The 24,953-nt window shown below is 40.9% G+C and overlaps 1 protein-coding gene across 2 annotated transcripts in view; it reads left to right on the top strand.

Moving 5' to 3' along the window:
- The first annotated feature begins 5,358 nt into the window (after nucleotides 1–5,358).
- The window catches only part of SHISA9 (shisa family member 9), a 261,033-nt gene continuing 241,438 nt past the window's right edge, over nucleotides 5,359–24,953 (top strand). Inside the window, exons 1-2 of one of the 2 annotated variants that reach the window (XM_005307587.4) lie at nucleotides 5,359–6,740; nucleotides 13,820–13,947. In XM_005307587.4, coding sequence (XP_005307644.2) covers nucleotides 5,653–6,740; nucleotides 13,820–13,947 — 1,216 coding nt within the window. In that variant the 5' untranslated portion in view covers nucleotides 5,359–5,652. The remainder of the gene's footprint in view (nucleotides 6,741–13,819; nucleotides 13,948–24,953) is intronic. The other variant, XM_005307588.5, reaches the window with a different exon arrangement.

The following is a 24,953-nucleotide window of genomic DNA, read 5'->3' as shown; positions in this document are numbered from 1 at the left end:
TTGGCCTGGCAATATCATTGGTGAGCCCACTGTTACATGCTTATCATATGAAGCTAATTTAAATAAAATATTAAAAATTGCACTTCTACATCAGCATTTTCTCAGACCTAGCTCATTCTGTTACAATCTCATTATGTGTGAGTGAATGTTTTTTAATTGAAACATCCAAAGGAGTTCAAGAGTGGACTGAAACACATGCCAAAGTAAAAATGAAACAGGAAAGGTAGATTTAGTATCAAACCACAATAGCCAGATTTTCAGACACTGATGCACTGGTATGATGGTAATCGGGCCATTGCACTTGTTCAGCCTTTTCTTAATGGAGGAACTTGACCTCAGTCAGGGCTCAGGGTGGCATGCTGCATCACCATCAAGGAGAACATTTAGGTATTACAAAGAAACAAACCAGGTTCAAAAAAAATATAGTAAATCATGGGACCCACCTTGAGAATTTGTAAACCACAGATCTCCTGCAGCCTCCTTGCTGAACATATTTAGTTCTTGAACCCTTTCCCCCATGTCTCAAGCTACCCTCTGGACTCTTCCTAACACTTAAATGTCCTCTTTAAAGATCAGTGACCAAAACTGTACTCCGTACTCCAAAAACAGCATGAAAAAGGACTTGTATGGAGGAATCATCTCCTTTGTTTGCCACGACACTTCTTCTCAGAAGAGAGAATGCCCCTCACATCAGTACTGTCTAGGGATCAAGTACTATCTGCCTACTATTGTAGTAATTTTCATGACTCTGGAATGTCTGTTTAATAATAATGATTGAGGTGCCGGGCATTAATGACTGGTTAGAAGGAATTGATGGCTTATTGCCCTCTACTGAGCCTTTCACCCTAGTCAGTCATTAATCCCAGGGAAATGCCCTGAAGTCAATATTGTTATTATAAAATGAAAAATATGAAACATGGATTTATTAAACATGGCAATTGCAATTGGTTTGTACACAGCATCGCTAGATAGACTTGCCTATCAAAATGCTCTCAACATTCAGTTTAATTCATAATTATTATTTCTTGCTTGATTTTCAACCTTGCTTGAAGGTTGTTAACCTTACTTCCTCGTTGTCAATAAAGAGATGCTGTAGTGATTAGCTCTAATACCTTATGTCAAGGTTTCTTCCCCACTCTGAACTTTAGGGTACAGATGTGCGGGACCTGCATGAGAAGCTCTAAGCTCAATTAATAGCTTAGATCTGGTCTGGCTGCCACCACTCCCTAGTACTACTTCCCTTCCCGCGGTAGCTTTGAGAGACTTCACCAATTTCCTGGTGAATACAGATCCAAACCCCTTGGATCTTAAAACAAGGAGAAATTAACCATCCCCCCTCCTTTCTCCCACCAACTCCTGGTGGATCCAGCTCCAACCCCTTTGGATCTAAAAACAAGGAAAAAATCAATCTGGTATAAAAAAAGGCTTTTAATTAAAGAAAAGAAAGGTAAAAGAAAACCCTCTAGGAGAGATTAGCATACCAGCTACTCTCACAGACAACAGATTCCAAACCCAGAGGATGTTCCCCTGGGCAAAAACTTAGTTACACAAAAAATACCCAAATACCCAATTTGATTATTCCTCTAATTGCACAAGACAGGTTACAAAGAAATATACATAAACCTATTTATTTCCTTCACTAATACTCACTACTTGATAAGAGGCTGAATTCTGGAGCTTTTCCCTCTGGTCAAAAGTGAAACTGACCCAGACAAAGGGAACTTCCCTCCTTCATTTTGAACCATCTTGTCCTCCCATTGGTTCCTCTGGTCAGGTGTCAGCTAGGCTAGGTGAACTTCTTAACCCTTTACAGGTAAAAGAGGCATTAACTCTTAACTATCTGTTTATGACACCTTAGATAGCTAAATACAATACTAAAACAACATATTATACACATAGTGTTACGAACTAAATTATTTTACATGTTTAATGAATGGTGCTGCCTGATGCACTTAGAGACCAAAGTCTGTTTAGCCATAAAACAAGCACAGCATGGGCAGTGGTATGGCAAACTTCCTCAATGCCTCACCAACTTGGCTCAACCTTGATGCAGACAGACCACGTTTAATGGTGAGAAAGTCATCCTGTTTCCATGCCCATGTAATCCTTAGTTTGACTGCTGGGACTGATAAGGATGCCTGCCAGGAACAATTCTAGTAATATTTTTATTAGATAAATATATGAAGTGTCCATCACTATAGTGTCTGGTGGTAACTTGGTGGAAACTATGTGTTGCTGATGTAAAGAACATGACTCTACTAACAAACTTCATAACATTTTTATAGATTGTGATCATGGTTTTAACATCTACACCATTTATTAATTGTTTGTACAGTGCCTAGAACAACAGGACTCTGATTGGAGCTAGGTGATACTGAAATGCTACTGCTACTAATGATGTTTGAATTGTTTAGCTAACTCTCATTGAGAGCTGGCTTTTTACTGATACAGGACTTCCCAGCAAGAAGCCTGTTATTTTAACAAATTTGGGCTACATCCTATCATTGATTCACATCTGAAAATCTCAGTGAAATCAATGGGAGTACTGGGGAAGGAGGGGGGGAGAAGAGGAGAGGAAGTCATAGTAGGATTTGACCCTATGTAAAGCCTGATCCTGCAATGGACTACTCATATGGCTAAGGACTATTTGCCTGAGTAAGGGCAGCAGAGTGACCCCATAGGTATGAGTTGGGAAAATAATTATCGTGAAAGGCTGCAAGTTTTCAACTGTTTTGGAAGCAAGTAAAATGATAGACCATAGCTTAAAACTGTAAAAGTCTAACAATCTGATCCAAAATCCATTGAAGTAAATGGAAATCTATTCCCTGACTTCAGTGGGTTTTGGACTAAGCCCTAAATGTTGAGCAATACTTCCTTTGTCACATAATGGGCCATATTTTACCCCATCATTGTGCAAACTTCCATCGCTTTCAATGAGAAATCTGTGTCTGAAATAAGGGTAAACTACAGTAATTTCTTGTTTCTTTTGTAATATTTATTATACTTAATGATTTCACATTTTGATGATTTACAATTCTTTTAAATAACTATATTTTGTAATTGAAGTCATTTAAAAATAAATTGTAGAGGGCCTAGTACCATAGGGTCCTGGTCCATGACTAGGGCTCCTAAGTGCTATGGCAATACAAAAATAAAATAAAATAAAATAAAATAAAATAAGGCAGAGAGTGTAATTGGAGTAGGGACTTCAAATTAAAGAGTTATAGGTCTGGTCCAAACCCCTGCTTAAGTCAGTGAGAGTGTTTCTGTTGGTTTCAATGAGCTTTGAATTATGCCTTGTGTTTCCCAGTGCTACTCCGTGGGGGCAAATCACTTAGGGACCGATTCTGATCTCATTTCAGTGAAGTAAGTGGAGTTCCTGGTGTAACTGAGATTAGAATCTAGCTTTAATCCTTCAGGTTTTGCCTTTATTAGAATTTAAGAAATCTTTCCATTGTTATCTCTGGTTCAACTAAATTAGTGTTAACAGCCCAGATTTGTATTTAATTTATAATTTTATTATATCTATATATTTATGGCCCCAATCCTGCAGCGCACTTTAGCACCTGCCTAACAAGTAAAATCCATGGGACCACTCAGGTTTGCAAAGTGACACACCTTCTCAAGTGCTTGGCAGGCCTGGGACCTATATCTCTGTATGTGATTATAAATATGGTACAGTTTCATTTTGTTCAGCATCCTCAGTACAAACTGTACCACAAAGTGCTTTACAGAGTTAAATAATAAATAACAGAGAGAAATATAGGCAAGGAAGGAGAGAGATGATTGCTGATGAGATTTGAAAAGAGAGGGAGATGAAGATGGAGGTTTTAGGAATTAAATATTAACACCAAGGAAAGCTGGATTTGAATGGAACTGATTGTTTTCCTCTGCTGTGGAATTTCACGGCTTTATTTCCTACCCATTGGCCAGGGATGCCAGGCTTCCTGTCAAAACGCTCAGTAGACTCACTGTACTTAGAGTCTATTTTTAAGGGATGGCAAAGGATCGCAATTAGCTAACTACAGCCCTCTCCGATTCCAAACGTCTGCTTTGTCCTCTGATTCACCTTTCTGCTTATTTACTGACTCTTAACAATTCCCATAGGAAGTTGGCTGAAGCGCTGGAAATACATCGGCAATCCAGCCCTCTCGCAAAGATGGGGAAGAACCACCACCAAATTGTAACCTGCCACCCTGCACATGCGGCTTCAGAGCCCCATCAGCAAGCCTCTCTTCCTTAGAGATAACAGCAAAGAGGCCCTGGTGAGGCAATCTGAGATATAGGAAGAGGAGATGGGAAGCTGCTTTAAAACACAGCCCACAGTCTGCTAAGCCACACTTTAATGGACTTCTCCTAGCATTTGGTGGCAACATGGTATTCAGGAAAATGTTCTCACTATTTCTGCGGGTGATTTCTAACCAAGTGGTGGAGATGAGAAAGTAGAGTAACCAGGATGGAGTGAATCATTGAGAAGTCTTTCCTAGGATCAAAGGCGCGTTGGGAGGGAAGTTATTTTAATTGTACATCTGATAGCCGGCGGTATAAGGATGTCCTCTGGAGCCAGCCTTACTGGCTGATAAAGTGCTTTCTTAAATAGCTGATACACGGGAGTTCAGGTATGAAAGACAAGAATGTAGGATCATTCCATAGCATTGGCTAGAACTAGTGCACCATCTTTACACTCCCTGCCATGTAATAGCCATAGTCTCATACACACACGTTTAGAATTGTTCTGGCCTCTATTGCATTCGTTATATAGGTAAGTGAATCTTAAGAGACTGATAAAAGAGGATTAGGGTGTAAGAAGGGTTTTACATAGTAAACTGTTCTCTTCAAGTATCAGGAAAGTGGCAGCCTCTCTCCCCGCCCTCCAAGTACCATATAATTCCCGTATATGTTCAAATCCTGCCCCCATTTTGAGGGACGTGAGGTCAGAATCCAAAGGTGCGGAGTAAAAGCAAAGTCATTGCAAACTGGTGCAAAGGTCGTTGTTCGTCTCCCACGTGACTCTCTGGGCTCTCCTGAAGGAATGCATCGGGGGTATCACCTCAGCGAGGTTTCCAGCCTCGTCCCAGACATCTGCCTCTAGCATTTCTCAGTCCCTCTTATCTCTTATTTCCAGAAGGGCTGAGCCATGTGTCTGATTGTCCCTTTCATCCCCACTGGCACGCTCTCTCCCCAGGCGGCGGGCAGCTCCTCTCTCACAACGGGCCAGTTGGGGGCTGGGAGTGGGCCGGGGAGAAATTGGCCGCAATGTACAGGTCAGGGCTTCGGAAGGGAGGGGGGGGGAGGAGCAGCTATTGCACCTTGGCTCGTGTGTGAAACACCCTCCTCGCGGAGGCCCATGTTATATAACCGAATGACTGGGAGCAGTGGGCAGCTACAGCTGAAGGGGGCTGCTCTGGCTGTGCTTGTTGGTACTGTCAGCCGAGGAGGCGTCGCCGGGGCTCATGCAGGCGCCTCGCTAGACGGCTTTAGCTTTCCAAATCCGCATCTCCCTCGCTCATACCCACACTGCCCACCAAATCGGATTTTCCCCTTGGTGACAGCGCTTGCCCGTCAGCTGGCTGCTGCAGGGAGCCCGTGCACCCCGCGCTCTCTCGCGGACGCTGTCAGGATGCACCAGCCCCTCGTCTCAGGTGGGGCTCCATGGGCTCCTCTTCTGAGGGAGAGAGTTTTCTCGTAGGACGGGCCGGGCTTTCTCACAGGGCGCGGGAAGGGGGGTTTCCCCGGTGCCTGCAGATTTCACAAGGCTACGCGAGGAGCTTCTCCCGGCGCCCGCTTCTCCCCTGCTCTGCGGAGCCCGCACCTCACCCCGCCCGCTCTCCCCAGCCCCACCGCTCCTTCCCCCCAGCCCTCCTCTCATCTCTGCCCCCTCACTCCCCCTGCCCCCTCCACCCCGCTCCACTCCTCCTCCTCCTCGCTCCCCTTCTCCCGCACGCTCCACTCTCGATTCCACAAGTGCCGCTCACTTCGCTCCGCTCGCTGGGAGCTGCCGGGGCTGGGGAGCCCGCCAGGCAGGGGGCGGCTCGGCGCCCAGCTCCTGCCCCTGCCCCTGCCCGCGCGGACCAGGCTGCTGCAGGCGCGAGCGGGCTGAGCGAGCGCGTGGCCCCCCGCCCGAGCCCCTGTATGTTCGGCTCCTGGCGCAGCGCAGCAGCCAGCAGCTCGAGAGGCGGCGGCGGCGGCATCGCAGCGGCCGGGCTGGGAGGCAGGATGAAGGGCTTCCTCCGGCTGGCCCTCGGATGCTTGGTGGCGGACCTGCTCACGCTGGTGTGCCGGGCGCAGGAGAAAGCCGGGCAGCACCTGGGCAGCATCGTGGTGCTCTCCGGGGGGAACCACTCCAGCCTTGGGGAGCACGGAGACGCCTCGGAGCCGCCCCCGACCCCGGACTTCTGCCGGGGCTACTTCGACGTGATGGGCCAGTGGGACCCGCCGTTCAACTGCAGCTCGGGGGAGTTCGTCTTCTGCTGCGGCACTTGTGGCTTCAGGTTCTGCTGCAAGTTCAAGAGGACCCGGCTGGATCAAAGCACCTGCACGAACTACGAGACGCCGGTGTGGATGAACACGGGGAAGCCTCCTGCCCGCATCGACGACCCCCTGCACGACCCCACCAGGGATAAAACCAACCTCATCGTCTACATCATCTGCGGGGTGGTGGCGGTCATGGTGCTGGTGGGGATCTTCACCAAGCTGGGGCTGGAGAAGGCGCACAGACCGCAGCGGGAGCACATGTCCAGGTAAGGCGCCGCGCCAGGCAGCGGGGACCCCTCCCCCCACCCGGAGACTATACCGGAGCCCATGTGTTCCTGCTAAGCAAACAACTCCCGCCAGCCAGGCTCCGCCGCAGGGACAGACTAGACAGACCAACTTTGGAGAGCAGGGCTCCAGGGCTGCCCCCCAGACCCGGCTTCTGACTCACACGGCCAGGCGCACCAGCCAGCATTGCCGAAACTGCCCAGCCACTAACCCGTTTTTAACCTGCAGTGTTCGCCCCTCTCCCCGACAAGAGCCAATAACTGTTCTTGGAAATATTGTCTCAAACCAAAAAAGCCCAAGTCCAGCCACAAATGCGGGGTTTGAATCAGCCTCAAGGGGGGCTGCTGGGTTCCCCCGACAAGCCCCGACAAGGTTTTTATCTCTCAACAGAAGGATGTAAACAAATCCCATCCATCCCTCCCTCCCTCTCCCACTGCAAAATGGTGTTGACAGGACTTTCCCTCCCCCTCCCCCACCCCCTGAAAGTGTGAGAGCTCTTTGTCCTGAAAATGAGGTTGGGGGGTAGCGAGGGAGAGACCAAAAGGGACCTATTGTAGAAGGATTCTAACGTTTAATGTAACCAAGCTGCCTGCATATCAAGCCTGTCCCCCCCAGTTGCTACAGAGGCAAAATGTAACCAAATATGGAACATAAAAGTCTTTGTTGTGTGTGTGTTACACTCTGTGTGTCCACAATGCAATGGCTGGGTTACATCAAAGAGAACCTCCCCTACCTAGAGTGAGGCATGCTGTGTACTTGCCTGCTCCAGGGACTGGCTGCCTGCTGGTGGGTAGGCAGGTGGGCAGCTCAGGACACAGCCCAATTGCTTTAACATCATACTCCAGCACCCAGATTGTCACAGCACTTCAGAATCAAGGGATAACATATTTGTCCAGTTTTCAGTCTGTCTGATTCATTATGCTAATCCCAGACACAGGAAAGTAAAACAGATGGGGAAAGACATTTGCAGATTTTTTTTTAAAAAGGCATATAGCGCCATTAAAGAGTCTAAATTGATTCCAGCATCTTGGTCAACTTTGGAAATGAAATACAATTGCAAGGACACCTTCTAGCGGACATGCAGCATGGCAGAAGGTTTTCTATCTCCCTGACTGGTGGTCAATAGAAATGGAGTAATTCACAGTCAGAGCTTTAAAGCTTGGCTCAGGAGTCACCCTCGGAAAGATAGTTCAAGAGATCGACAACACCTGGAGCCTTATTTCTTGTCCAAGTTTCTGTATTGCTTTGTGATTAACAGCCTCCCCTGAAATGAACAGAGAAGCCACCAAAAATAGTGCTGCGAATGCATCACCAGTTCACTAGCAATTATTTGCTATTTATATACTGGCTGATATGGATTCATCTTTACTACTGAGGAACAAAACAGACCATAGAATTTTTAGTCAACTCAACACTATGAGTCTGTGGTAATTCTGGGGAGACTGTCTTTGTTAAGCAGGGTATAAATAGTAAGACATTTTGAGAATCCTGACCCACTAAATTGATAAAAAGAATACATGAATCCTGAAAAAAATTATAAACCCTACCCTGTATCTGTTAGCCAAAGCTTTGGTAAAATAGCTTTATTCCCATCTGCCTCATTCCATTTCTGTAGTGTTTACATGCAGGTAAAACAGCAGGTGAGTTTAGACACTTCATTTGCAAAAAAAACCAAACAACCAAACACATGACAGAGAGAAGGTGAAAACAGTGCATCCATCTCTGTTCAGCTCTGGTTAGATCAGTCAGTCACATTTCCAGTAGTAGAAATATTTGGTTTAAAAAACCTCTAAAAGGATATATCTATTTTCTCTCTATCAGATAAAGGTATGAAGGGTTCTGAAATGATATTTCTATCCCTAAGCCTATGGATACAGAATTATAGGGGATGGAATATCATTCTAAGCCCCTTCAGACCTGTATATAGATTAGATTGCTGAAGTGGGGCTCAGAAAGGACAGCTGTTGTCCTGATTAGTTAATATTGTTCAAACTCATGTACTTTTTTATTCATAGATCTCTTAAGGTAGGATTATTTCAGAGGTTGTAGGAACCTACAAGAGTCAGGATGATAAACAGACGCCCACTCAGTACACACAATGGATATTCCACAGCTGTTAGGAAATTGCTACAACTTTTTCAAAAGTTCTCATCACAAACATACATGGTGGGATTTTTATAACCATCTAGGGAATTTGGATGCTTAATTTAATTTTTCACACAGTAGCTGAGATTTTCAGAGGCTGCCTAAGGGTTCCCTTTAAAATGAACGGCAATCTCCTTGTCCTCAACCTGTTTAACCAAAGCACCATATCCTGGCTTGTTTCAGGGTTCTGGGGGAGAAAGAAGGGGGGCAGAGCTCTGCACTAAGTTTTACGATGTAAACATAAGTACTTGCTAAAAAACATTTCATAGTACTAGTAAGTAAGACACTATATATCCTATCTAGATAACTACCTTCTTATATGGCACCAATCCCCACGAGGTCTATAAGAAATGAACATGGCTTCCTATGCTCTGCCTACATGCAATCTCATTTTTTAAATCATATAAATTATAAAGCCCTAGTCATGAGTGAGTCAGTTAGGCCATGTTGAAATGATGGACTTGATATTAGAAATCCTGGTTAAAGATTTTACTATTTTTCATTAAAGTAGTTTGCTTGGTTTCCAGTGCTATCTATTTTGGCTGGTAGTGAGAAGAACACAGAAGCTGATTTGCCTTTTTATTCCCTCATTTGACAATGTCTCATCTCCCAGGCCAGGCTGAGAATATCGCTAACAAGGAGGGACACTATTGCTTTAGCTTCCTTAACTAGCTAATGGATGCCTGAAACACTTGAATCCTTTTAACTTTACAAACAAATTCACTTAAAGAAAGAGTGATATTACTTATCGGAAATATAATACACAATATACTGGTGTGCCTATTTTATTACTAATGACCAAAACATGCAAAGCTTTATTTTTAATCACATTACATTGCTGAAAGCTACTTTTAATCTGAAATTTTGTATATGCATGTAGGGAATAAGAATGTTGTCTAATTTAGGGCTAGACTGTGTCATTCTTACTCATCTTGTGGAGTACTTCTTTATGCAGACAGTCCATAGATCTGCTAGCCAAGTAAGGTACTTATGTGAACAAGGGTGTCACAACCTGGCTATTAGAATGATCAGATATGGTTTCTTTTACCATACACTGCACTCTGCTTGCTGCTATATGAAGACATTTGTTTTGACATTAAATGGCCATTTTGAAGTTTTATAGATTATTTGTCAGTTAAAATGCAGAAAAAACATTAACATGGTAAGCAGATTTATTCAGTGAAAACCATCAAACTAATTCATACCTTTTTAGGGATGCTGGGTAGTTCCTGTAGTTTAGACAAACAAGGCAAAGTGTGACCCTTGTTACATTTTAATATATTAGTCTCTTTAGATTGTGGTGTTGGGTGAAAGTGGAAGAAGATAAGGGGAGGGGGAGAAGGATCACTCATGATATGCTTCCCATGGGATTCTAAAGTATTGTGTATTCCTAATTCCTAATGCTACCTCTTGGTCTTCTTTAGGTAAATTTGTTCAAAGTTAAGAGAATTAAAGTGTTTTCTTTATCCATAGGCAAAGAAAGAGAACTAGTGTCTAAGAAAGGAATAAAGTGTCCAAGAGAGCATTAATTCTCCCTCTGAATCTTCGATCTCCTATGAAAGGAAGTAAGGTGCAGGTAGATGTGGTGGTGGTGGGAAGACTTATGGTAGGGTATCCTCCCTTCTGAGGGAGCTATGTTGCCAGGTGAGATGGGGAAGCTGGGTAGCAGTGGAGAGGTTTCTGTCTCCCCAAGTTGTTGCCCTAGGATGCAGTTGGTGTTCATCAGAGCACTAGGCTCAACAGGATTTCTGGGCTGCAAAGTCGCATCCTTTTACTGCCAGTTCAAGTAGAGAAACATCTCCCTTGAGGGGTGAATAGGAAAGGAACCCCCAAAAGTGATCCTTGCAGAGTTTCCAATAGACTTTACCTCTCCTCCACAGAAGGAATTTTTTTGTAAATAAAAATGCAGCATCATATACTGCCCCACTTCACATGGGAGATGTGCACATAAATCAAGAGCAGTAAAGGGCCTAAAGGCCAAAGTCTGCAATCAGATCTGCACTGTTATAGCTCCTGTTTTTGTTATAACTTAAATGTTTGTGATAGTTTGAAAGCAGCCTCCCAAATATCTTATGAACCCACCTGAAAGCTGCCTCCTGTATATCTTATGAACCACCTGAATTTTCCCACCCTCCAGAATGTGCTGATTTTCCAAAAGGAGTGTGCTTGGGGACAAAAATAGTCTGGATTGCCAAAATGCTGAAATCCTTTGTGTGAAATTATTTCCCAGATTGGCTTTGACCCACTTTTGGAACCAAAAAAACTGACAACTAACCTTTCATGAAATTACATCTGTATGAACCTCTTCAAGCTTGTAGCCATAAGGGAATTGCCTGGCTAGATATGCTTTATAACTTCTTAAAACAGCATTATAGATCCAGAGAGCAAAATATTACAATAAGAGATATCCTGAAGATTTGTGACACTTTTTAATAGCTTTGGGCTGATCTCATAGGTCGAAGACATTGCTCCATATATGTATGATTTCCATCATTATCAGTGTAGGGAACAGACAACATCTCTGATTTGAAGATTATCTCATCCTGTAGTATGCATTTTCTTAAATTCATTAAGAATGTATATGTATATGTATAGTGCCAATATAAGTCTCTTATTTATTTAATTTCCCAATGAGAACTTTAATGACACCTTCTTCAGATATTTATAAGATAGTACCATTCTACCATTCTGTATTGTACCTCGACAGAGGTACAATACAGAAGCAAAGTCAGCAAGTGAAAAACTATATATGGGTAAAGAGTAAAGACATGGTCGTATTTACTCAGGTTAGCCAAATGCATGGAGGGAGAAGCCCTACCCAACAACCTGTTGTATCTACATACAGTTTCAGAAAAACAAGTACCCTATACCAAGTACTTTATGTTCTCATTGTGGTACATAAACATCCACTAACATTTAAAATTACATGAGCAAATCCTCAAAAGGGTAGAATGTGACTCTTAATCTGTAATATTAATTAAGACAATAATATGTCATCTATGTTTGGTCTCCTATATATATAGGGTGACAAGACAGCAAGTGTGAAAAATCGGGATGGGGGTAGGGGGTAATAGGAGTCTATATAAGAAAAAGACCCCAAAATTGGGACTGTCCCTATAAAATCAGGACATCTGGTCACCCTATATACATTATATATATCTTTTTTGGGGGGGTTCTATGAAGTGCTGAGCATTCTTAATTTTCATTGATGTAAATGACAGATAAGAGTGTGCAGCATCTTGCATGAGATGTTCAGCTCCTTGAAAGATCAGGCCCTTTACTCGTTTACTACAATATAAATTGAGGTAATGTTTTGTTAAAAAAACAACAAAAGACACCCTGCAGATAAAGAGGTTTCTTTCTTTTATCCTGGCTTTTGGCATTCTTAATGCCTGGTTGAATATTCAGTAATTAGCAAACAAGCACATACTTTTGAATTAGTATTAGACAATCAAAATGTGCCCAGGTTTTCTAAGGTTTGGATTTTAAAAGCAATTTAAAATAATAGGAGTTGGATACCTAACACCCTGAACCCCTTTTGAAATGGTGAAGACTTCATTGGTATTTTCAAACACAGGGAACAGTTAATCTGGTAGTATGTGGGATGTTATTTAGAGTATATAATGAATAATATTTACAGTAACATTAAAGGCAACGAAAAGGCCATCTCTAAAAGTCTGGTCTCCTAGACTTGGGAAATACTAATCTCTGCATTATGAGATTACACCATTTTAACTCCCAGAATGAAGGTGGGATCTGTCATTTGCTTTTCTTCTTTTTCCAAAAATGTGTCCAGCTGCCTCTTGAATTAAATCTATAATGCTGACATAAACAATTTGTTTTGTATAAACAAGTTCTGCATACATTCATTAGATAGGAGTGCTCTCCCAGCTTCCGGGCATAACTTGTTTTCAAACTGTGGTTTGTGATATAATCCTTTCCTTTCAGGATCATATTGTACATACCCCTATGAGATCTCTGCTAGTGGCCTTTTTCTCAGCTATGTAAGCCAGCTCTGCTACTCTTGCTGTATAAATATTGCTTCATATTGAAATGTTGCTTCGGTACTTTAAATAATTTTGGTTACCTTCTTCTAACTTTTTACAGTATCATCAGGTGTAACACAATCAGAATTGTACCTCACATTCTAATAGCATAAACATTTCCACAAACATGAGGGAACATATCATTGTTTATCTTATGTGCACCAAAGTTTCTATCTGCATTTTGAGAGCAAGATCTAGCTCAAGATTTATCTATCTGTAACCCACACATTTATATGGAGTTACTGTTCAATATTTCAATATAGCACATAACTAGGAAAATAACTCCTGTCACACTGGTTCAGTGGAAGAGCTGTACTGTATTTGCCTCGACTTTCATAGTGAATGTATTTATTTATTAATTTATAAACCAGATGCAGTATCTAGGATACTGTATGTAATTTTACACAAAATTATACTAAACTGGGCATAGTGCCTAGTAAAAACATCCATTCTCTTTAAAAATTGATTAAATGGTCCAAATCTGGTGACAAAGGAGACAAACAATGGTCAGTGAGGTACAGAACTGAAAACACTTGCACTGAACCCTGAAGACATTAATAACACATGCCATATCATTCCTTTGCCTAAGGCCAGGGCTTTTGCAGGGGGCCAATTATTTTCTATGGCACAGTAATGGATCAGGTACTTATAGAGTATACACCTAGTGCCAGTCCTGCTCCTACTGAAGTCAGTGTCAAAACTCTCTTTGATGTCAATGGGAGCAGGCTCAGGCCCCTATTAAACTGTGACTCTGCAGTACATATGTTGTAATGTACAATATCGAGAACTAAAAAGACCAGAGTACATTGCAACTGCATTATAGATTTTGCAGCAGATTTATTCTAATTAAGTTAATTTTTGTTCTTTAGGGCTCTTGCTGATGTTATGCGACCTCAGGGTCCTTGCACAACAGATCACATGGAAAGAGACCTAAACATTGTAGTTCATGTGCAACATTATGAAAACATGGAGGCAAGGCCACCTGCAAATAATTTGCGTAAGTTGTATTATATTTTATCACTGTTTTGCCATGCGAGTGAATGAGATGATTATGATCAAAGGAGATAGGACATGGGTTCTTGTAAATCAGAAATTATTCCTTATAATGCCTTATTATTGAATTAGATTACATCAAGTACTTTACACTGTCAAAATGGCATTTTCAACTGAACTAAAGTTAAATTATTGAATTTATTTGGGATTAGTTTTGGTGGTTGGCTGCCATTTATTTCATACCTCTGTCTCTTATTTAAAAAGGCATTTTCATTCAGTTCTCAGATTATGACCTATTCACTGTTTTAGTATACTTGACAGAGAATATAAAAGTAGCCAAGTTTACAGTAAGACTTACAGGATGTTTAATAAGGCTGTAAAGTCCAAAAAGAAAATGTTCTGTGTAGGTATTTATACCACTCATACAACCGTAACATCTGAACACCTTCCAGAAATGCAGTAAACAGTAAGTGATAGGCATTTGTCACATGTGTCTCTTTCCCTCCCTTCCTCCCTTTTTCTCTCTCCAAAGAGATAATTAGGGGAGGATTGTTTTATTCTATTCTATTTTATTTTTAATATATATTATGTATTCATTTATTTTATACCAGTTGTGCTATGTGCTTGTATTATTGAAAGCAATGTCCAGAAAGTGCACCTCACACTTGGTATGGAATGTGGCAATGCTTCAGGTGGCTCTTAGATCCTGTGCAAGCTTGTTCCATAGTCCTGGACAAACCCCTAAGAAAGCTCTTTTTCCTGCACAGATTAACTTTCCCTTTCTGCTGGGCAAGTTTCTGTGTGTGTATGTATTCAAATTCAAGGTGTTTGTGAAAGAAAATGGCATAATTCAGAATAGCAGGCTACAATGGAAAATTTCTTTCTGTGTTGTCTATCTGCAATGTGCAAAAGTATTATGGATTTACTTCTTGATGTGTTTTAAGTATATTTAAATCGCCAGCTAATTTTTCTTTCATACGTCATATGTCTATCTACAACTATATAGAGCTGACAGTTTGAACATCTTTGACCAAGAAAATAGGTTTTGCTAGGATCATATTGTACAATTGTGTTGAAGCTATATCATACCATCTGCTGATAAAACCAGTGGGGGATGGAGGGTCAGAGAACGCAGATAAATAATGGCATTTCTCATAAATACCACTCTTTGGGGTGGTGGTAAAGGCTTGGTGTGATTTCTCCCTTCTGTGAATACCAGGTATCAAGAGAGAACAAAAGCTTCAACTTATGATGAAGCTATTATGTACGGTGAAGCCTGACCTCCTATTATAATCTGGATGCATAGCTTCCTAAGGAATCACTTGCCCTACACCATTGAGAGGGCAAAGTACAGAGCTTCACAGAAGTACCTAATTCCCCCCTTCTCCCCATCGACATCCACTCAAAAATACACCAGCTCCCAAAGGGAATTTACACTCCTGTCCCAATCAAAGAAGCCTTAACTGCAGGGAGCACATATGAACTTTCAAAGGTTTGATGTAAAGATGGGAGTGTGTGGTGTAGCCACTGCATCTATCCCTGCACTCCCATATACCAATTCTATGCTTATGCCTGGGGGAATTCTGTGCCAAAAAATAAAAAAATCTGCGCACAAGATTTTAAAATTCTGCAAATGTTATTTGTCAAAATACCACTATATAATCACACCAGTTTCAATTATTTTGGTAATTTATTTAAAATTTCCTGAGGGGTAGAGAGTTAAAGAAACCCCTGTGACAACCCAGTTCCTGTTTCTCTTCCCCCTCCCCACCTTGAGACCAGCTGGGGGTCCAGACACCACACGCCTCCCAGCCAGGAGGCCAGACACTCACACCCCCAACTCCCCAGAGCTCATCCATGGCCCCCCCAGCCCAGATACTCACACCCCCTATCCCCTGAGAGCCCAGTCACAGCCAAACACTCACACCCCTACCCCCCGCAGAGCCCAGCCGCAGCCCCCCTCAGCCCAGACACTCACACCCTCTTCTCCCTAGAGGCCAGGGATCCAGAGGGATGCTGGGTCCTGGGCTTGCATGGAGTTTCCTGCATGCCACCACCTCATTCTTTCAGGACATGCTGGGAACTGCAGTTGCTGGGAACCCTCTAATTCTCTCCCCGAGCCTTGTCTTCTATTTGCGAGCTGGGCTCTGCTGGGTCCAGTGTCCCTAGTGGCAGCGAACATCTCTGCAGCCCATTTCTGTGGGACGAAAAGGAAATTCTGTATGCACAACATTAATTTCTGCAAAATTCTGCATTGCACAGTGGTGCAAAACTCCCCCAGGAGTATATGCTGTTTGGTCTTCTCTGAATAAAAGGAGAGACATATCCTTCCTATGATCAGGTTTTCAAGTAGGGAGGGTGCATAGTGGTAAAGCAATTAGGTGCGACCCCATTCATCCCCATATGTTAAAATAATGTTAAGAATCTAGGTTACAGACAAAAGCCAGGAAATGCACAACTTCTTATTTCATTGCTCATTTCTGGGTATTTCAGAAATCTTCACACTGGGCATTTAACAGACAGTACCTTATATACTGCGCTATATAAGCACAACACAGCAGATCTTTATTAACCTCATTGTATTTCTTAGATTTATCAATTTTAGGTACCATGTTTAATTCAATGAGAGTATGTTTACAGAACCAGGGTCTGAGTTAGTTTTTTAAAGGTACCTTAGACTTTTTGGTGCCAATCCTCAACTGATGTAAAATACCATAGGCCCATCTGACAATTTACACAAGCTGAGGATCTGCCCCTTTGTAGTTCATTTTCTTTGCTTTTCATGTTAATAAGTAAATGGAAATGAAATCTGGAATGTGTGCAGACATTGGCATGATATTCCTGTCAGGTTTATCATAGAGTTACATAAACAATTTTAAACATGTTTATTATATAACTGATAAATCATCATTGCTTTTGTGCCATTATAATCAGTCATGAAAATACATACTTAGACAAAATGGGATTAAGCCACTCAACAGCATTAACTGGTGCTTTAGAAGCTATTACATTCTGTCAAGTGCATATGTAGGGTACAGAGTGAAATCCTTTATGAAAAATATTTATGTGAAATTGGCAGAAGTCAGTTTTCTACGTCAAATATTTTAGCAATTTGAAATGTTTATGGTGGAGTTATGAAAAACTAGAAAATTTGGCAGCACAATCACCAACCTGTGACAGTATGGCATTACCCAGTGCTAATGTTAAAGAAATGAGCAACCTTTTAAAATATGTTTTTGCAAGCAAATAAATCTGAAACTTGAGTATGGTTCATAGGTCTATCACAAGTTACTACATATGCAGAGCAGATGAAGTGGTACAAAATTACTGCATCAGCTGATGGCTACTATAGTAGTAGTTCTTTTAAGTTACAACCTTCCGTAACACCTCATAGTGAGACTGAAAATTGCTGTCACCAGTTCCTTGAAGTCATCCCTCTTGTATTGTTCCATGATGCAAGAAAGCAGGGAGTAGTTTCATAGCCACTATGTACTTTTCATTGAATTTTTTTTCAAATGTATTAAAGGTTAATTTTTCAAAGCAAAGTATTATTCAAGAGTGTTCTAATTTGAGTGATTATTCATTTGCTCTTTCTGATCTCTTCAAATGCCACTTTGCTGATGCTGCCAAACCATACTGAAGCTGTTTCAGAAAGAAGAACTCTATCAAAATGAAATACCTTACATGAACTCTGACATTGAAAAAGACTGTGCTTAAGTCTCTAGACTACTTTTTACTAAAGAAAAAGGATTTTCTAAGCACCATTCAATTAGCTTTGCTACTTGCCAAGATTAGGAATCCAACAAAAAGCTAAAGTCCTTCAGAATAAGTGCAAAATATTTCCATGTGTCTCCAGCCCAATGGATTGTAACTTACTTGGTTTGCCATTCTTCCTTTTCTGAATATCAATCTTGGTGGATCTGGAGAAGGACAGACTTTTGTCCTGTGCATATCTGAATCCAGAGAGGCTAAATACTCACCGCTTAAGTCTTCTTTGACCATTACTGGTTGTTACTATCCATATTTCTCTTCTAGTAATTTGGCTTTAATCCAAAATAAGGCACAACAGCTCCCCACATTTTCCTTCATCAACTTGCATTACCATTGAATAGTCCATTGACAGTAGTGTGACCAGATGTCCCATTTTTAAAGGGACAGTCCAGTTTTTGGGGACTTTTTCTTATATAGGCGCCTACTACCCCATACCCCCTGTCCCGTTTTTTCACAGTTGCTATCTGGTAACCCTAATTGACAGTGAACAGCAAATATTCACCAAATAATATAACATTCAAGGAAATATTAAAGAAAATTAATTGGTGGACAATTCTAAATATTTTTAAAATGTAGATATTTGGAAGTCAGGAAAATATTAAACCTTGTTGCAAAATCTTGTGTTATATGTTTTTGTTAATTTCTTTTAAACTTTCATAATTCTTAAGAGAGCAGCATAGTGGATCAATCTTCTTTTGCCATATTTTTCCCATTGATTACTATGTTAGGAGTTGGTCATTTATTTAACTTGTCAAGATCATAACGATGATGCAAAGTCTTTGAAGCTATGGTCCTCATCTCTGGAATATGCTTCCCACTATTATTCTTAAGTCTCATTCTGACAGCATAGTGAAACAAGTGGTTATGTTAGTGTTACCCACTGTCCTATAACTGGCAAAATCTCAGTTCCTATGTCCACAGTAATAACTCACCCTAAAGTAGTCAATCACCTTCCTAGTGCATTGACGGGAACCTGCAGATTCCCCCAGCTGTAGGTGACTAAAAAGGGAAGCCACTTCTACATTATGGATTTTTTTCTAAGGTGAAAATTGTTTGTATAAATTGTCTAAATTTTAATTGAGTTGGGAGAGTTATGGGTTATTTTCCAATTTTAATTTTTTATTATAATTTTTATTATAAGTTTTTATTATAAAACTACAGAAATGTGTAAGTGCAAGTGAATTGGCAGCGTTTATGTGAAGGATACATTTTGTTATACTGTAGTAAGTAGCCAATGTTATAAAGGCCAAAGTTTTGGACTCCATAGAGTGGTGTTTCAATGTATTGAAAGAACTATGTGTTTAGCCACTGTTTCCATTTGGGACAATGGATATTTAGAAAGAGGATGATTCTTTTGAAAGCTATTGTGTGCTAAAATAACATGTTCCACACTGTTGTGTATGGTTAGTTTGTCAAAACAGTAGGCTTAAAATGCGAACCTGTGTACTGTATTTTATCTGCGTTTATTCTGCTTTATCCTACTCCTGGGGGACGCCACGAGAAGGCAGAAGAAATGTCCCCTAAAGATCACCTGCCACACTGCCTTGATCTAGAAGTTAGCAGGAGAGAAGCTGGGGAGTAGAGGCAAATGTTTGACAAACCTCAGTCCTGTTGCTGGTATGTGCTAGATTGGAATATTGTGGAGCAGTGGGGGGGGAGGGGAGGAGAGGGAATGGGGAAAGCCAGCATACGCATCTCATTGATTTGGAGCTGAATACAGCTACCCATATTGTTAGTGGCTGCATTAGCCACACATTAACATCTAATTTATATGTGTTGGCTCATATAGCTCCCTCAAAATTTGGCCATTACCCTTAAACTGCATGGAGGGCTATGATGGATGAACACAACCTGCTGCATACCAGGCTGACAATGATTCCAATAGTGTAAATATACAATTCACACTTACTACAAGAAGATCTGCCTGGAAGAAGACACCCACACCTGCAGTTCCTCCTGACTTGCTATGATTGACTTTGCAACATCCTTTCATGGCAGCTATTCACACACTCATGTCCAGTACCGCCAGTCTAGTGCCAATCTAGGATGAACAATGGCATATCAGGGTCATGGGCTAGGGCCTTGGAGAGTGGCAGCAACTCTGGCATAGAGAGACAGGCATGCAGATGAATTTCAGAAGCCCTAACTTACATCCACCTGTTAACAGCCTGTTAAGCGTAGTCCAGGATCTGCATCCCATGTTGCATTGCCAGAGTGAATGCCCAGTGCAGAAATTTGGCTTAGCCCACTTTTCAGTGGGACTGTGAGGCAGCAATGCAGATGATGAAACATGTGGTGCAGGAGTGCACAATCGCAAGATTGGAGGGTGGACTGCAATACCTTGCTAGCTTTGATGATGCAGCAGTTAGATGACTGAAAAAATGTACATATTGACTTGGGATATATACAAAAGAAGAAGTCAAACAGTAATCAAAGGATGTTGACATTCTGGATAATCATTGTGTTAAGGCCTCCTAATATAGGGCTGGTCAAAAATTCTCTTTCAAAAACTGATTTTTTGGATGAAAATTGTTTTTTCAACTAAATGAAAAATTTTGCGGAAAGCCTTTTTCTGTGGAAAAATGTGATTAAAAAAAAACCAACAACCCAAGAACATGAAAACTGAGAATTTTTTTTTCCAACGAAAAGTGAAATTTTTGTGAAGACAGAAACCCCCAGCTCTAGTAGCAAACTAGCAGAATATAACAAAGCTGGCAATATTTCAGGACCTCTTTTCAAAAAAGCAAAATCTGAGGTCCTGTGAAAAACTGTGTGGCTCATGCAGAAGTGCAATTACTGTGACTGCATACACAAAGCAGATATTTGTGCACACAAATGACAAGTTAGTAGACAACTGTCCATCCTGAGATTATGCCATTTTGAAAATTAAGTTTTCAGTGTCATCACATGACAAAATCCCATCTACAAATATAAAATAGTGACACACTGACATTTTAAAAACAACCAAGTAGCCTCAAATGCAACTTGCTTTTGAACAAGTAAAAGGTGTATCAGAAATTGACAGTGGAGCGGAAACATGGCCTAGTAGTTAAAGATAGGGCCGCCCGGGGGAGAGGGGGGGCCAAGTGGGGCAATTTGCCCCAGGCCCCCACGAGAATATAGTATTCTATAGTATTGCAACTTTTTTTTATGGAAGGGGCCCCCGAAATTGCTTTGCCCAGGGCCCCCTGAATCCTCTGGGCAGCCCTGGTTAAAGAGCATTGTATGGTGTCAGGAGATTTGGGGTCTCCCACAGTTCTGCCACAGATGGTACTATAATATTACTATTTCATTTAGTGTGAAAATATTTTCAAAGGACTGGTCTGCCAGCTGATGGCATATGTTTTTTCTTTTTTCTTTAACATTTTTGATGCAAACAAGCAAAAAAATGAAGAAACTTTGTTTTGTTTTAAGGCTAGTAGTTAAAGTTAAGTATCTACTTTGTATTATGTTATACTGAATTGGGTCTGATAAGAAGAAGTAGGAAGTTGACTGCAAAATACGTTTATGCAATATCCAGGCATATAAATAGAGTGAACTATATTATATACAAATACAATTTATTCTAGAGTATATTGAGGCAACATTTATAATGGCCCTGATCTTGCTCCCAGAGAAAGTATTACTGTGGCCACCAGTGACAGCAAGATCGGCACTTATATCCATTGCTTGATACTGGCAGAAAGAAAGTTAGGATTTGCAAGAATTTCCACAGTTGCCTATATTTATTTAGAATGCATGAGCAATAAATAAAACACTCCTTGGACAAATGAGTTATTTTTATGTTTAAAAAATACATTTGCAACAAAAATGTTTACCTCAGATGATTCATTAAATCCTGACATGTTTCTAGAATATTTTTGCTTATGCATAAATCTTATTGTTGCTAATAGGAAATAAGTATGGAGGCATCATGAAGAGATTACATTTTAGAGCAGGGCTAAAGGTTGCTACTCCTGTAAATGGAAGGTCCTTGGAGCCCCAATACTATATAGTAAGTTTACTGACATGATATCTGTTGACCATGTAATTTCACAGTTAATTAACTAGCCATTATTGAGAATTTGCAAAGTTATTATTCTGGGTAAAATACTGTCCTTGATCTGGGCCTTAAACTTCCACTGTCATCAATATGCAGATATATGGAAATATACAAAGGACGGAGTACATGATTATTTGCATCCTCAGCATTCAGGCTATATAGTTACAGTAAAATGCTCTTCTGGGCCTGGTTATGTACGGGCTGTTGCCCAGAGGAATTGGAGTGTATTCTCCATATGTTCTTCTTTGGTTGCTCAACTTCTTCCAGACAGAAGATGCAAGTGGAGTCCAAGAACCCAGCCTTTACTGGAAAGATTCCACCCACATCTGCTGAGCAAGAAGATGGAGAATAACAGGAGGTGTTGAGCCACCAAAGGGGTATCCGAGGTTAGCCAGGCGATGGGCATTCCTGTGAAAGTGCACTCGAACTGTTGATGAGGGGGCCAGAGTTAGGGAAGAATGAGGGCAAGTGAAAATGCTAGCATAGGTTCAAGGCGCAGGACTGGCATGCTTGTGAGAAGCAAGAGTGCTGTGGATGGGAGAGGGGACTGTGTAGTTAGTATGGGGGAATGGGTTGTGGACTGCTGACTTGGAAGAGGTTCTACAACATGGTTGGGAGTGGGGAAGTGATGACTTAGGAAGGAACAAGAACAGGGCAGACACTGCTGTTGTAATGGATAGGACAGACACGGAGCTGGGGATGTATTAGTTTTTTATTTTTCTATTTCATATATCACCACAAATTAAAAGTTTTCACTAACTCCTGATAAATAGGAAAACCAAATAAGACTTCAGATAATGCCAAATGTATGAACTAAAAGGGAAGACAGGTGAGTATAAAGAGAGGACACACTTATCTATCCATTTAAATAATCAAGTAAATGAAAATTGATCAAAGAATGAAATACTCTACCAAGCAGATTTTATGCTGCATTGCTGTATATAGCTGATAATCTGCTGATTTGGAGCTAAACACAGATGAAGGGTTTCATTGGCCCTCAAAGGTCTCCATAGATTTGGGTGATTTCTCATTTGTCATCATTCTTCTAGTCCATTTTTTATAATCTGCTTTCTTTTCCCCCTTTAGCTTGCACAGAAGCCATTGATAGTACTAAAGCCATTGATAGTACCAGCTGTTTCTGACACTCAGCTGTAAGACCCTACTGTTGTAAAACTTAAGTCCATACAAAAAAGCAGGTAATTTTAAACAAACAAAGAAAAATCCCAAATGCTTCAGCTAAGAGGAACAATGAACTGGAAGGGAAAATGTTGCAACAATAATGATCTGCAGGGCTTTCCATGCTGCAACCAGTTATGCCTGTGCTTAACTCTTAATCACGTGAGTAGTCTCCTTGACTTCAGTGGGATTGCTCATGTGCTTAAAGTTAAGCATGTGAATATGTGTTTGCAATACTGGCACTCCATTTAGAAATTTAAATTTAGGCCTTAGTCATTAGTGTCATTATGTAAAAAAATGTTTTACTAGGGCTTATACAACCTAGATGAAAGCAGTTTATGTTATTTGAAGTATCTGATCTTTAGAAATAGTTTTAGACTAATTGATGCATCAAGACTCCTATGCAAAAAAACTTCTACAGTTAAGGTAGCCCTGGTATACGGGACACGGCTATTTACTGCATTTTGCCTGTTACCTACAATGAGTGGATAAACTCTCGTTTTATATCATTCACCCACCAAAACAAATTCATCTTCTTCCAAGAGAAATCTACAACTACTACCACCACCACCACCAAAGGAGCACAGTATTTTTTTTTTATGTCTTGTAGTTTCTGACTGAGGTTAAAACCACAATCTGCATTGTCACAACTACATCATTTCCAGCTCCTGACTTCAGTTAATATTATGCACATCCAGTGGGATTCATAGCATTTGCAGGTTGATGAAGGGATTTTTGTTAATATAATTATGGTTACAGAGATGAATATGAGAACTCCAAGCCTCCCATGTTGGAAGCAAAACTTTCCAATCTAAAATTACAGTAAGTGAATGCGCACTTCATTGATCTCCTACATGGATTCAATCAGTCATTATAACTCACTGTTTAATTATTTCTGAATTTGTGTTAACCATTTTCTGTTAATCATTAATATAAAATGTAACTAGTTTACATTTCATATTTTAATACAGATACATGATACTGATTTATAATAAGATGTTATGAACCTTCCTGAAAAGACAGTAAGTATTCTCAAGGAAGTTAATTATTGTCACAGTTCAGGGCAACTGCACTTGTATTCCCCCTCTGTGATGCAGCAAGGGCACCCATTCTCAGGTTTCCAGCACCCTAGTTGTCACCTTTCTTGGTCAGAGACCTCTCCCCCCTGCTTACCAGGGTTTTTCCAAGCTGTACAGTACCTTGCCTACTTTATTCTTCCCCAGCAAGGCAGACCGCATGAACAGGACTGCATCTGCGCTTTGCTTATTCTTCGAAGGGTATCCACAGTGTAATTAACCACAGTTAAGTTACCACATAGCTATTTCTAAGCAACCACACTTATTCTTAAGGTAAAAGCATTACAGAGAAAACACATTAAAAACAATAAAAGAACCTACACACGTGCTATTACGCTTACCAGAGATCCCCCCACAACTCCAGTAGGAACTCTGGCACATGTCAATCCTTCCTACTCTTCCCTAAGGATTAATGCCCTTTCCTTGGATGGAAAGTTTTCCCTGTTTGCTGGATCAGAATGAAGGGCCTGAGTCAGTTTTAACTCAGGCTATTTATCAAAAAATCCTTTGTTTTTCCCTGGAAAATTGAGTTTGAATCAGTATATCCAGCCTCTCTTGGAAATTCTATAACCTGAGTGAACTTGTCTAACTACCCCACACCATTCTTAGTTCCTGGAGGACTGTGGTCCCCTTCCCAACATAGAATTACATACAGTCCCCTCAATACTACATAAACATTTGCATTTTTAATACAGTGAATTCCTAAAACGCTTCATTCAGTAAGGAATAACAATTCAGTAGTTTGCCTGGTATAGTGTAAGATATTGTCACTTAGAATCTAAAAAGAATATCTTATCAGTTTACTGGGGGAGTGGGGGAAGTAGGATAAATATGTCATTAAGCAGTGACTACATTCATTAACTTAAATTATGTTAAAAGCAGAAGTACGGTCTCTATTGGTGGTTTATAAAATATCAGTGCTCAATGCACTATAGTGACACTGCG

Source organism: Chrysemys picta, chromosome 10 (assembly GCF_011386835.1).
Source record: "Chrysemys picta bellii isolate R12L10 chromosome 10, ASM1138683v2, whole genome shotgun sequence".
Lineage (NCBI taxonomy): Eukaryota > Metazoa > Chordata > Testudines > Emydidae > Chrysemys > Chrysemys picta.
The sequence above is the reverse complement of the archived record's forward strand: the minus strand, read 5'-3'. Positions and strand labels throughout refer to the sequence as shown.